The sequence below is a fragment of the Falco cherrug genome, chromosome 8, assembly GCF_023634085.1.
Source record: "Falco cherrug isolate bFalChe1 chromosome 8, bFalChe1.pri, whole genome shotgun sequence".
Lineage (NCBI taxonomy): Eukaryota > Metazoa > Chordata > Aves > Falconiformes > Falconidae > Falco > Falco cherrug.
The window spans coordinates 36,224,587-36,239,112 of record NC_073704.1 but is presented as its reverse complement, the minus strand read 5'-3'; the positions used below and the strand labels follow the sequence as shown (position 1 = coordinate 36,239,112).

The 14,526-nt window shown below is 36.8% G+C and overlaps 1 protein-coding gene across 1 annotated transcript in view; it reads left to right on the top strand.

Annotated features, from left to right (window-relative positions):
- The window catches only part of DARS1 (aspartyl-tRNA synthetase 1), a 41,415-nt gene extending 30,716 nt beyond the window's left edge, over window positions 1-10,699 (top strand). The window contains exons 8-16 of the mRNA XM_055718160.1: window positions 432-543; window positions 2,542-2,676; window positions 3,918-4,065; window positions 5,031-5,177; window positions 6,181-6,223; window positions 6,964-7,044; window positions 7,661-7,772; window positions 8,670-8,741; window positions 10,473-10,699. Coding sequence (XP_055574135.1) covers window positions 432-543; window positions 2,542-2,676; window positions 3,918-4,065; window positions 5,031-5,177; window positions 6,181-6,223; window positions 6,964-7,044; window positions 7,661-7,772; window positions 8,670-8,741; window positions 10,473-10,564 — 942 coding nt within the window. The 3' untranslated portion in view covers window positions 10,565-10,699. The remainder of the gene's footprint in view (window positions 1-431; window positions 544-2,541; window positions 2,677-3,917; window positions 4,066-5,030; window positions 5,178-6,180; window positions 6,224-6,963; window positions 7,045-7,660; window positions 7,773-8,669; window positions 8,742-10,472) is intronic.
- The last annotated feature ends 3,827 nt before the right edge of the window (window positions 10,700-14,526 follow it).

The window sequence follows — 14,526 nt, the reverse complement described above, 5'->3', positions numbered from 1 at the left end:
ACAAGCGTTTCTACCTTATGTAAGTTATTGAGGGCTTTGCTTTTATCATGCTCTGTATATTTACTGCACTTGTTCTAGTTGTGTGCTGAAAGCTTTTTAATAGGTTTAGTGGTTTTATTCAATTTATTACTATGAAAACTTTATTTGCAGAAGTACTTCTCATAAATCAGTGATTCTTTAAACGTAGAATTGACTGTAGTGCCTCCTTTGTAACTGAACATGCCATAAATTGAAATGAGGATTTTCTCTTGTTTCCTTTGCTGTTTCATTTTGTGTAATAAACAATTACCAATTTGCACTTTTCTCTGTTTAGGCAAATACAATGATCAAGTGTCCCTAAGAGAAGAAATTCACCCTTCCAGCTGTCCAGAAAAAGAGACAGAGTCAGGAAAAACTAACTTAGGATTCATTATTTTATCTTCTTCTTATAGACCTCCACTAGTCAGGCAATCTTCTGCCTTCAGTCGGGTATTTGTCAGCTTTTCCGAGAAACTCTTATTCGCAAGGGATTTGTGGAAATTCAGACTCCCAAAATCATTTCAGGTACTGTATATGTGATCGAGCAGCTACAGGTCTGCTTCTTTTACAGTTGCTCAGCATACCTATCTGCCAAAAATTTAATAAGTTTTTATTTAAAAAAGATAAAGTTCTATTTCTAATTCAGGCGCAACATAGCAAACTTTTCCTAGCAGGTATCAAAGTTGTTCTTTACTTTTCTCCTGACTTTGGATGTTAAACGAATGACAAGACAAATACATGCATCTGATTTATGTACTCTGCAGTGCATTTAAAGCTTTAATTTGGTTAAATAAAGATGTCTGATTGTATGCACTGTTCTTCAAATTTGTGTTCTCCACTTGTTGAGCACTGTGAGTTCCATTCCCAGTATTAAAGAATATAGTAAGTTATCATCATAATAAATAAAGTTATCATCATCATAAATAAGTTACAACAACCATATCATGGTATAAAAAAAGATGATGCCATTATATACAATATGTCACTTCTTTAGCAATGAGTATGTGGCTGAATAGAAAGTGGTAGGTCATTTTTCTGAAAGCGTGCCTAACAGTTTCAGCCTGACTAAAGGTCTGGAAATGTGGATTTTGCTTCTGGTTCTGTTGTTGGATCTGCTGTATTGTTTTCAAAAGTCAAATTACTTGATTTACTGATGGGTATTTTTCTCCCATCTTATTGGTGTCCTTTGAGGTTTTGTTGATGCCACTACAACATACAGCATGGAAAATGTAGGGTGGAATATTTGTATTACTCTCATTGTATGTGCACTCATATGCATACATTTTGCCTACTGAATTTTATAGTCCTCTGTATTTTTGAAGACAGCTCTTGATTGTGGTAAAAAAGGGCTTTTTAACAGAATATGTGTAAGCACTATTCTTTCAACATAGAAAGTATTGTTGAACTATAAGATTAGGTAACTTTTTTCCTAACAGACAGCTGAAACAGCATGAAGTACTGAAGAGTCCCAAGTAGTTTATTTATGTAGGACCTTTGAGGAAGTGTGCTATTCTTGCTGTGCAGTGTACCATTGAAAGCAAGCAAGCATCCTATTGTTTGAATGAGATCATACTTCGTAAAAATAACTAAGTTAAGTCGATGCAATCCTTACTAAACTTTGAATTTAATATCATAGCTGTTTTAAGATCTGAGATTTTTTAAATTGCCTGTATTCACAAATAACTGTAAATATTCACTGAAACCATTTCAGTGGGAGTAGTGGTGATGAAAAGAAAAGAAACAGTAATCTCAGTGGAATGGTTAGTAATAATAATAATAATAATTAGTAATTTACCTAGAGTAATCTTAACATTAGAACTTTTAAAGATTATTAACTAATATTTCACTCTGGCATGCTTTTGTTAGCAAGTTAGGCAACTAGAACACTCCTACCACACAGTGGGAAATTGAAAGGTGAAGTGACTCAGCTGATAGTTTTGGTAGGCAGTTTGCAGTAAAGGATTCAAATGTGCGTGTTCTTGGTTCTTGTTCTCTCAAAGTAACCTCCTATGAAAATTGCCTTAAACTGAAAAAGCTTTATACCTTTGGCAGATGTCCTCTGGTAAATAGTTTTGGCTCAGAGAGATATTTATGCTTTCAGTTAGAGAGGATGATCCTGGCAAAACAGGATATGCACTTTCGTCTTGGGCTCTGCATCTGGAAGCCTACGTCACTGTAAAGATTGGTTTCCACAGAAGTGTTTTGGACCACGAGTAGATGTGGTGGTGGTGGTACAAGCATGCATTTTCCCTGTTCTAACTTTGAGGTAAAGGACAGCTGGGAATAGCAACATTTTAAACTACCCCAACTGAATTTGCAGATTTGCAAGACGATGAGTGACAGCCCTGAGCTGCAAAACTTCCCTTAGCATTAATGGATGCAGACGTATCTTTTTGCTCTAATAGGCTTTGATGAAAAATCTCCTTCTAATCTCTAAATGGAAGACCAATAGTCTATCATTCTACCTCTGATTTGTTCTTTACATTTTTATTTTAATAATTATTGCAAGCATTTGCTTTTCAGCTGCCAGTGAAGGAGGAGCCAATGTGTTTACTGTATCATACTTCAAAAGCAGTGCCTACCTAGCTCAGTCCCCACAGCTGTACAAGCAGATGTGTATATGTGCTGACTTTGAAAAGGTTTTTTGCGTTGGGCCAGGTAAGAAAAGTGTTGGTTTATCCAAAGTGTGTGAAGTATGCAGTGATGGCTTTTAGCACCTGTGATAAAAATAAGATAATATGCACACTGAAAGCTTTGAATGGTTTCACTTAATATAGTTTCACTTACCAAACACAGATTTCAGTTGGGGTGACTAATGAGAGTAAAGTTGGCAGAGAAGTTGCTAGAATAAAACTAAAATGCTGAAATAGGGCTGGAGTACTCCAGTGCTTGCTGTTCTGTGAAGAGAAAGAATATAGAGTTGTATTGGAGATTGATAGTACGATGAAGTTACTAAAACATGGTACAACCCTGTGGTTACTAAAGCCATAGTTTCCTATTAACGATGTTCAGTAGTCGTTGCCTAGTTGCCTTTATTTGCCCAGTAGTAAGCAGTTAAAATAGGCAAACTAGGTTTTACATACTTCAGATTGCATATTAACATACGCTTACCCCTTGCTTTTGTGTATGTACCAAATAACTTTACTTAGAAACTGCATCCTTTCAACTGGGCTGTCACTAAATAATAAAAAATGAATAATTTCCAGACTTATGCTCTCTTTCTTAAAAGCTGATAGTACATGGCCTCTTTAGGTTTTTTTCTAAGTTTTTAATAAGGTTTTTGAATTAAGTTTTAATACAGCATTTTTTTTCTAAGACGTCAAAGACCAGTTTAAAGAGATGTAAGCTGGAAATGCTGGGAAAAAAGTAACAATTCATAAAATAATTAAAAAAAGATGCAAGTAATTTAGGAGATCTTAAATTTCTTGTTAATTACTGACAAATGAATCATGGTTTATAGGAAGACATGTTTATATTAGACTCATATATCTGAAAAAAAACACACCAAAAACCACAACAAAAAACCAATACCCCAGAACACACACAGGTGCACACGTCCTTTTCCTCTGAAAAAGGCGGTTTTCAAATCTCAAAGTTCTTGTGTGCCTGAAAGCTTGTCTGTTTTTTCCATTCTGTCTGTTGGTCTAACGAGATCCTGCCTTTCTACAGGTCTTGTGTGTCTTGTCTCCTTTGAGCACCACAGCTACAATAATGCTGTCACTATTACAAATGATGCTCTGAGGCAGCTAGTTTTCTTTTTGTTTTTCACTGAGAATTGTCATGTCTAAAGAAAGCATTGTCTACTTGATCCAAATGCTGATGTGATTGATTGTCAGTTATTTTTCAAAATGCAATGATCATTTCAGGTTTGTTAGAATTTCTGTTGTTTAATTTTACAGTATTTAGAGCTGAGGACTCCAATACACACAGACACCTGACTGAGTTTGTTGGTCTGGATATCGAAATGGCTTTTAACTACCACTATCATGAAGTGGTAGATGAGATTGCAGATACCTTGGTGCAGATATTCAAGGGACTTCAGGAAAGGTAATTAAGAGCATTTTCCATTTCGTGAGCAACTTCGAGATCTCTGGCACTGTGGTATGAAATGGGCGAGCATTTTATCCTCAGCTTGTCAGATAATCGTTAGTAATCTGATTTATGACACAACTTTGAAACAAACGTTTTTGCTTTACTCTTAACTATTTCCTTGTGCCTAATTTTTGAAGTTCACTCAAGCCATAGGCCAGCAAACTGTCTATTTTCAGCCCAGGTTGCATCTCCTAGAGTATGCTAGCTTGCACTAAGAAAACTTACTGTTTAATGTTGGATGGACTTCCTCACAGAAATAACCCATCATTAATTTAAAATGTCCTCCTTTTTGTGCCACTACAGGTACACTGGTTGTTCTATTTTGAAATTAATATTTACTATCTAAGAAAGCTTTTCTGAACCAAATTTATTGTAACAGCCTGCATTTGTGCCCTGAAAGCAGCAAAGATTATTTTCCATTATTCACAGTCTTAACTCAGTAAAAAGCCAGGCCAGGAATTTAGGAAGTGGTTTTCATTTGCTTACAAATTAGACTATCTTGCCAGTGAAATGAAAATCTTTTCATCTGTCTAGAAGGAAATTTCTCTTTTATATTTAAAATAGGATATCACTCAAATCAAAGAAGAAACCAGGTAAATATTAAAAGTCAAAGGGATGGTTTCTCAGTGTCTTTACTGTGAAAATTGACCTAGTCCATTATTTCTTACAAAAGGAACAAAACGGAAGTAATAGTAAAATATTAACATATATATAATTGACGTAGATGCATCAACTTACATGAAACACGTTATTAGGATTGAACAGTTTCTCCAGATGTGGCTTTAACAGTTTTTTATGTTGCAAGAGGGACCTCTTGTGGCAAAATTGTATTGCCATTGCAAAAGCATTATTAGATGCAAGAAGAGTACATTTCTTGATTGTTTTGTATTTTGTTTCTTTTCTTGTTTCCTCCTGTATAGATTCCAAACGGAAATTCAGACAGTGAACAAACAGTTCCCATGTGAGCCATTTAAATTTTTGGAGCCAACTCTGAGGCTGGAATACCGTGAAGCTGTGGCCATGCTAAGAGAGGCTGGGGTTGAGATGGGTGATGAAGAAGATCTGAGGTACTTTGGCAGTACACAGATGTGTCAGTCTTGTGAATGTGGTAGTAACGTGTCAGTTTTGTGCTGTGCAACTGACAGCCTCCAAGAAGGAAACACAAGCTTTTAGAGGAATAAACAGTATTTGCATTCAGACCCCTTGACAAATAAATGAATGGATATGAAAATAGCCCCTTCTTTTAATATATACTATATGCACAAACTCTGAAATCCAAAAGAAAATAACTTACAACATAAAGTGAGAGTAACTTGAACCTTCTAAGGATAAGAAACATTTGTTTTTCTAATAATCGCAGTCCTTCATGTGAATTGTCACATCTTTGAATAGGATTAAACAAAAAGATTCTTCAGTATTAAGGTCTTTCTTTTGAGTACCACCTTCCCATTTTTATTTTCTACCTCTCAGGAAAATGGTTAATGCAGTCATGATTGCATTTCCACTGATCTGCTTAAAGATGGATTTAATTTTTCTGAAGACACTTAATAAATAAAAACATTTCTGTTTTTTCCCATAAATATACCCAGTACCATTAGGATAATGTGTGATTTTACAGTTAAACAATCCATGCGTCAAAGGAGTTTCAATTGTAAGAGTTTGATAGAGCAAAATAATTTCCCCAGCAACTGCTTAGGATGTTTCTCAATTATTGTGCCCAAGAAGAAATGGCTGTAGAAGGTATATGCCAATAGGAAACAGAGCACACAATTCTTCAGTAATCAGAATATGACGACTAGGAAGTAGTTATATTAAGAGCAAGAATATCTTTAGGTATCAGTTAATTTAAGGGATTTCCAGGACCAATACAAAATATTTAGGAACAGAAATAAATATACTTTATTTCTGAAATTTGTGTCTGCACAAACCAAACCATTCAGAACAAAGTACTAGATTTTTCCAAAGAGTGGGGTGGAGCAGATCTGTAGCTTGAAATCTTTTTAGCTTGATGAACTATGTAATCAGTACAAGTTTAAATCACTTAATTTTATTGGTGATAATTTGTTTCAGCACACCTAATGAAAAGCTCCTGGGACGCCTGGTAAAGGAAAAGGTAACAATTGTTTTAGAATAAATAGATTTGTCATTGAATCTGAAACATGATGTCATGGAGTCTTTGGGTGGATATAAATGCCTACTTCATGTAAAACAACTTTTTACACACTCATTGAGAATACGGTATGTCAGAACATGCAGAAGCTGTGAAGAGTTTGGGATTAACATGAGCATTTTTTAATTGTCTGACTGCATCCACATTTTGTCACAGCTTATTTAATCTACTGACAGTTTTGTCTATCATTAGTAAGCTGTTTGAAACACTTTCAATCTTTTAAATTTTTTTAATATATATTTTTTGATACATTTTTCTGTCATCTGTTACATTGAGTACACCAAACAGGATAGTACATTCCAAAACCAGTTCTTAGGATAATTAAAAAAGAACAAACCAGATTCTAACTGAATCAATAGGAGAAGATGAGATCTTTGGCATAAAAATAAGTACCTGTTACTACAGCAAGACATTTTACTGCTAAACATTTGTAGGTTTACACTAGAAGTAGTATTGGAAAACTGAAAAATAATACACCACTTTTATTGATAACTGTTATTTTTTTTAAGATAATACTGTCAAATTTCTGTAAAGTTATTTGTATATATATCTGTATATATCTGTAAAGATATAATTTTTTTTTTATTTTATTTCAAAGATTCAGTGGTTGTGTCCTCCTCTTGTAATTTGTTCTTTACATCATTTTCTCCTTTACTACACTGTTTTCAATTACCTTCTTTCAGTATGACACAGACTTCTATATTCTTGACAAATACCCTCTTGCTGTGAGGCCCTTTTATACAATGCCAGACCCAGTAAATCCTGTAAGTAAAATTTTTTGTCAGTAAGTAAAAAATTTGTCAGTGGGGTTTTTTCGTAGTTGAAATTATTCTGTGTAGGGATATCTTGACAAAATGTATAAAGTATGTTTATATGATCTGCTGTTATAATTGAAGTTCTGAGAACAAGATTAGGTTAGTGTTACGTGACTTGTAAAAGGTTTACAGTTACTCTTCAGTGGTGAAAACATACCAGAAAGAAACAAATCTAGCTAAAATTGGGAGAGCTTTATGAAAGGATCTCCATGGTCAAGAGCCCTGCTGCCATCACTGAAAAGGGGCAAAAACAGTCTTCCAGAGACACAGACACTTTAACAGAAAATATGCTTTCTTACATTTTTAGAAATTCCCCAGTTTATTCCTAAACCCAGGGTAAGTATCTATAGAGCATCTTTTTCTAGGATAACTACATGTGAGGGTGTGTAGATGAACTTTGCCAGTCTAATGAGAGGAGCCAAAGGGCTGTAATTCCCAGTCAGACTCCAAATACATTGTACTCTTACTGCACAACTTTGGGTATCATAAGTGAAGTTATTGAGAGGTGCATATTTGCCATTTAAGGATAGAACAACTGTACGTAAACTCATCTTTTTTTTTCCAGAAAAGCTCTAACTCTTATGATATGTTCATGAGAGGGGAAGAGATCTTGTCTGGAGCTCAGAGAATTCACGATCCTCAGCTGCTGACAGAAAGAGCCCAGCATCACGGCATTGGTAACAAGTCAACCAACGTGAAGCTGAATTTAAAAGAATATAAATCATGATTGGGTTTGTTTCCTTTAGAGGAAGAATTGGGTTCAGAATTTGTTACATGGCAGTAGTGCTAAAATCGCAGTACGGTTCCATTCTTACTGTTAACCCATCTAATTCTGTTTGATCTAGAGTGGTTATATTAAGAGACTAGTTAGTTTCCCAGCAACACCTTGATGAAAAGGAATTGTTTCCAAGGATTTCAGAGAGTATGTAATGCAGGGAAAAGCTTGAACAGACTGAGGGTAGACAAACAGGTCTCATTCAGTTATGCCTCTGTGTACTCTAACAAACTTTACAGAGTGCTCTAGCAGAGTCTTGGTTGGCTGTCCTTTTTAAATGTTGTACTGACAGCAAATAAGCTCTCTGTTGGTGAAATTTAAGAAGAAGGAAAAAAAAAAGATTTAGCAGGGACAAGGCCAGTTAACAGTAGAAGGGTAAAAGAGCAGATTAGGTGGAGATCACAAGAGTAAAATGTAAATTATGCTTTCAGTGAATGGCAAAGTGGCAGGTAGGCAGTAGCAAAGGAGCAGCTCCCACTGTAGCAAGATGGAAAAATAGTTGCTAAATCTTCACTTTCTCACTGCAGTTTATTCAAGAAGTCCTCATCTTCCGTAAGTTAAAATGAAGAGTTCAGTCTAGAATTTCTTCCCTGATTATGTTATTAACAAAATTATAAAACAAAACTGTTAAGTGTTGTAACTTCTAGATAGTCCTGGATAATTTATGTCTTCAATAAGTAGAGCCCCACTGTTAGTTAGTTTAAATTGGTAAATTTGTTGTTGTGTTTGCAGTCCTCTAGTCACTTGTATGTTGGGATTGGGGTTCATTAAGCCAATGAGAAATGTTTTTCTTCTCTAGATTTGGAGAAGATAAAGGCGTATATCGATTCCTTTCGTTTTGGTGCACCTCCACACGCAGGTGGTGGAATAGGTAAGTATCTGTATTTTATTTTGTTCTGTGTTAGCCTGAGCTTAATTTAAACTGCTCAGTCTCAAGCAGGATTCAATACAAAATTCAGAATAATAGCCTTGTTAGGTAAATGTGTGGGGCTGTTTATCCTGGAGAATTTAAGGCAAGAAGCTAAAATGTAAGCATCATCATAAAATAAATAGGCAAAATATTAACGGCACAGTCTGGCAAGTTTAAAAAGTAGGTGATAACAATAAAAAAATGCCAGTTTATTAGCCAGGCATATAACTTTCAAATGTGACCAATGAGGAAAATTAAGGAAGCAAGAAAATACTGTGTTGTGTATGGATTTATCGTAGCCTGCTAATACGAGAATGCACCGGTCTTGTAGTGCATTTGATGAAGCTGTTCTGCAGCGAGGAGAAATAAGTGATCACTTCTGTTCTTACTTGGTGCTGTGACTGAATGTCACTGGTCAGCTTGGCTGATGCTAATTGTTGCAGCAAAGGGTATTGCACCTTCATGTCTTGGGTGTATTTTACGTATTAAAATTAAAAAAAAAAAGTTTTAGGCATCTTAATGATAATAATTCACAGTTATGCACATTGCTTTCATTAGCAGGATGAAATCTGTCTGGAAATAGGACAAAATACTTTGTAGGGCCTGATCAATACACACAATGATTTTTCGACTCAGTCTCTCCTGCATTTGCCTTATGTTTGTAAAGTATATTCAGTATATTCTCAGCATGCTCTCAGAACAGCTTTGTAAGTACACCTTCAGTAAATGCATTAGATCTGCAATATGCTGTTGAGACAACTGTTTTGCAGTACCTACGAGATGTAGTTGTTGGTGATCATGCAGTACTTGTGAGCAGAGGCCGTGCAGCATTTGCAGATGATCCAGAATCATTTAGGTGGGTCAGAACTGACATCAAGGAAGCTGAAGCTACATCTCTTCTGCAGAGTCAGTGCTCCTTGTGGCACATCCCAGAGGTCTGGCCAAGAACCAGCCAAACAGATGCTGTGAGAATTAAGACTGGTTTCTAGCTGTTTCAGGTGGAAACCTTAACACAGACGGGCAGTGTGTGAACACTAGTGTGCCTCTGGGTTTCATCTTAGCATGGCTGGGGTGCATGGGGAGCCCCATGGATTGGGAAGTCCTTCCGCATTCCACAGTACACACATAACCTCTAAGATTTCAGGAAGAAGGGACGTAATGACCAGTGAAATACTACCATAAAGATGTCAGTAGATGGTTACATGGGTACTTGTTGCTGAATCTACGTTTTTGAACTGCAGAGGTTTTGGGATAAACTTCCCCAGCTGTAGTTTTTTACTGTAGTTGCCCGTGGCACTTATTGTCTCTTACTCTGAGGCCATTAGGGCTGGTTTGGACTGTCCTGTTACTGTATTCAAGGTACAGTTTTCCTGATCACCCACCTCCCCTTTCAATTTTCTACACAACCTTTCTTGAAAGTCCAAAGTGAGTCAGAGCAGAGTCGTATCTCTAGTACCATTGCTTATGGATACATGCTCCAGATGAAGCCTGTGTCGTGACAGAAGGCACTGTATGTAAAATTCCTAATTTTTGATTCTAGCTCCTCTCTGTAGCGAAACGTGCTAATGCACACATCTCAGTCTTTGGTCACGCTACTGTGCAATGCTGGCTGCAGGTATCAGTACCTTTAGCTTCTGAAGAGTTTCAAACAAAAGACTGACTATACTGATGGAGTGTTTTCATTTGTTCTAGGGCTGGAAAGAGTAACCATGCTGTACCTAGGGCTGCATAATGTTCGTCAGACCTCCATGTTCCCACGGGATCCCAAACGGCTGACACCCTGACATGAGCAACTTTTGAAAGTTTGAGATGATTTGCCCTGCAAGTATGATATGATTGCAAGCATATCCCCTGCTCCTGATGAACCTGTATCGATTTGAGTGTTAAAATATGCAATAAAAAAAAGAGCATCTCATTTACTGAAGTGCCACAAGAATTTTTTTATCCTTAGCTGTTTATTTAAAAGAAAATGTTTTAACAGATCAAGACTCTTTGTATTGGCAACTCTGCATATTTTTAATGAAAATGTGATACTTTGAGTTAGTATTCTAGTGTCACATTAAATTGTATTATGTTTCTAAATATTTTAATAAATTATGCAATAAACATTCTGCATTTTTAAGTTCCATCAGCAAGATGGAATATTCTGAAGTACAGAATTGGCTCAAAGCTAAAATAACTGGATGCTTGCAATTTAAAAATCAGGAAGAAGCCAGTCAATTGTTAATTTATGTGAGTGTCAGGTAGAGAAGCAGGTGCGAAGAACATTCTTAACAGAAAGTCTTCATATGAAATTGTGAAAATAGATTGCAATAAATCTCTCAAAGTAAATTAGATACAAAATCTGTCTTTCTGGGTTTTGCTTTATATCCTCACAAGGTAATCATGAATCAATAAGGGTTGTTTTGGCTGTTTGGTTTTTTTAATGATGCAGTATCTGCCTGAAGTTTAAATTTATTAATTTATTTTGTTTCTGTCATCTTCCTTTTTTTTTTTTTTTGAAAGTTGTATATAAGCCATAGGCCTGTTCTTTTATTTTATGTTACTATTTGAGAAGGATAGAAGATTACACACACTCATGGAATACACAAGGGATATATAATATCCTCAGAAAATAAATGGACAGTGAGTTTGGGAGCAGGTCATGTGTTTTCCTGCCTGACCCAGCCTCCAGGATAACAAACAAAACAAATCTTGCAAGGATTTCCTTGTTGCCAATGAAAGAAAGTCAAATAATGTAAGCCAACCTATTTCAGGTCATTTTTTTCATTTATAAATGCTGTGAACAGCCCGATTGTTGTACATCTAGAGACACTGGGTGTTAGCTTCTAAGTCAGAGTACTTCTAAAATTCTTTCTAGACATCCTTTTTCTCAAACGACTCGCTTGAACCTCCTCAATTTGCAGTGATGTGCAAAGCTACTTCTCTTCCTCGTGCTCCCAACCCAAAGGATGTGCCCTGCATTTGGAGAGGAACCAGTGTATTTCAGACTTCTTTTTATGGATCAGATAGGTGCTTTTCAAACTTAAAACATTTTTGTTAAGTATGGATGCCAAAGAGCAAAGGCGCAAATTCCTTACTTGGACACTGTAATACTTTAATATTCATACGTATTTGTAATTCCTGACTTAATTTTTGCTTAATGTTTTACATGATAAGGCTTTCAGGAGGAGGTACAGTTTAGACAGTCTGTGTTATTGTTACTACCTTGCTTTTTAAATGTCAGAGGAGTCACATATTGGATATGCTACAAAAAGGTCAGCAAGGCTGTGTATAAATTGTGTAGAATTCATAAAAGGGCAAATCATCTTTTGCAGCTGCTGTTGAACAAGACTTAATTTTAATGTTTTGTGATGAGTTCTCCATTAGAAAACAATCATACTAAAGGTCAGTTAGGTAAAGCACTACAAATGTAAAAGTTAACTTTGTTTAGAAGTCACAAAATTCAAGGAATAACATACTTTGCAGCTTTGCTTATGAGTCTGTCATAATTAATTTACCATGGAATCTTCCCCAGATTACTAACTTTAAGATCTTACAGTGTACCCAGTTGTACTTTACAAAGCTAAGTGGGTTGTAAATATAACTTGTCATCACAGACTTCCTATTGATGAACCCAAGTTTCAAAACAGTTTATTCAGCTAGGCCAATTGAAATGAATTTAATTTGTTCACACAGAACTGGTAACGTATTACACAACAGAAGCGCATCCTTCTAATAAGGAGCAAAATTACTGACTTACATTTCCTGCCAACAAAAAAAAATAATATTGTGAGAACTACGTTTCTTGCTCTAGATTTGGCAGCAAGTTTTGTGCATACATTCCTCTAACTACTGTGCTTGTCCCAATTCTGTTAAAGAGTTCTTCACGCTCATGGTATAGTTTGATTTATTCAGTAGCTGCACAAGAATGAGAATTCAGATGGAGGCCCCGATTCCTTTGTATGCAGAATCCTTTCATGCAGTGTTTCTTAGCTAACTGAAAATAATTATGATCATAAATCAAAATGCAAAACCCATGTGTCCTGAATGTAATCTTAATGGGATACTTTAGTGGGAGTTGCACATAGTTAGAACTGAGTTTGAAACCTTGCAAACAGTAATTTTAGAACTTTATGTTGCTTTCATAGGTAATGACTGTGGTTTGGTAGTACTGGAAAAGTCAAACCTGTACATCGTCCTTTATTTCCAGTAACTTGCAGGAAGTTCAGCATTTTACATGGAGTCCATGCTGCTGCTGCTGCTTCTCCACCAGTTACAATGTTTTCAGTGGGTGTTTTTTTTTTCTCCTTTCATCATATACAGATGGTGATTACAATCGTGCAGTTCTTAAAACGAGGTACTATAAAGGATATTGGTAAGGGTTAGACAGGGAGTCATCTGCTCAAAACAAACACTAAAGCTTCAGTTTGCTTCTGAAGTTTTAACTACAAGCATTTTCCTGTGAAAACCCATCTCTGCTCACTGAGCTTCTTGTCTGAATCTTCCCAGCAGGAAAGAGGACTCAGTCTGGTCTTTTGGAAGCGAAGTGCAAGACGGGTTCCCCACAGCTGCACACACCTGCTGCAGTTTAGCCCTGGTGGGCAGCTAAGCGCCACACAGCTGCTCACTCCCTGCCCAGTGGGCCAGGGGGAGAGGAAAGGAAGAGTAAAAGCAGGAAAACTTTGCGCTGCCACCCCAGGCCAATCAATTCCGGGTGTATTGGATAGCCCTCCACATGAAAGCAGCCGGTGGTCTGCACTCTGCTGCCAAAGGGATGGAGGAGAACACATTTGCAACATCCATTGGGGCACACTGCTTGGCTGCCTTGGGCTCCCATTCATCCTGGGGTTCCAGCATGTCCCGTACAGTGGCACGCTTTCATTCAGGCCACAGGAGTCCACTGTTAGCCACCACTCCACACACCCTGCTGCCAGCCATGGTTTCCCCTTTGGGCATGGTCCTGTGTGCCAAAAAAGAGCAAGCCTGGAAAAACAGCATGTGTTCCTGACAGCCATCTCTAGAGTACACAACTTGCCCAAACAGATTTTAATTATTCACTATTCCTTGTTTGGGTATTCGCATGCAGGGGTGGGGTAATTTTTTTTTTTTTTTTTTTTTGGTGGAGAGAAATGGTGAAAAACCAGAAGTATCTAGGGTGAATTATTACTTTTTTAAAAATAAGCCTCACTAACCAACTTTGCTTCTGCACATTTTTGCTGGTAGAGTCTCAAAATACGGAATTTACTCACTACAAGTTTTTTAAAAGTTACTGTTAATTCTACTGGTTTCTCATTTTCTTTGACTTAAAAAAGCATGGAAGCACAGGATAAGTTGTATACAGTTGAGCAGTTTTTCTTCTACTTTGCCACCACTTTAACCCTTAGCCATCTTCAAAAAGAAAAAGGCAAAAAAATCCCCCAACTCTCAAAAAGCTGTAATTCTTTTCCAAAGCACAACTGCATTAAAATAATAACTGTCAAAAAAGACTAACTGAGCCAGGACTTCCACTCTGACCTCTGCAGTGAGAAGTGAGTGGACCGTGCAGAACTGAATCCACAGCACTATACCCAAAACCACCAAATTGCCAGGCAGCCTTTCCCTTTCGCAATTAAGACTAGGCTCTGTGCAATATATGGCAAGTGCACCTTGACATGAAATAACAGCACCAGGGAGCCTGGGCTGCTAGTGCTTTTAAAAAGGTTTCAGGACTGACTTAATTAAAACAAAATTACCAGTTTAGGCAGAGAGTAATGACTTTGCAGGT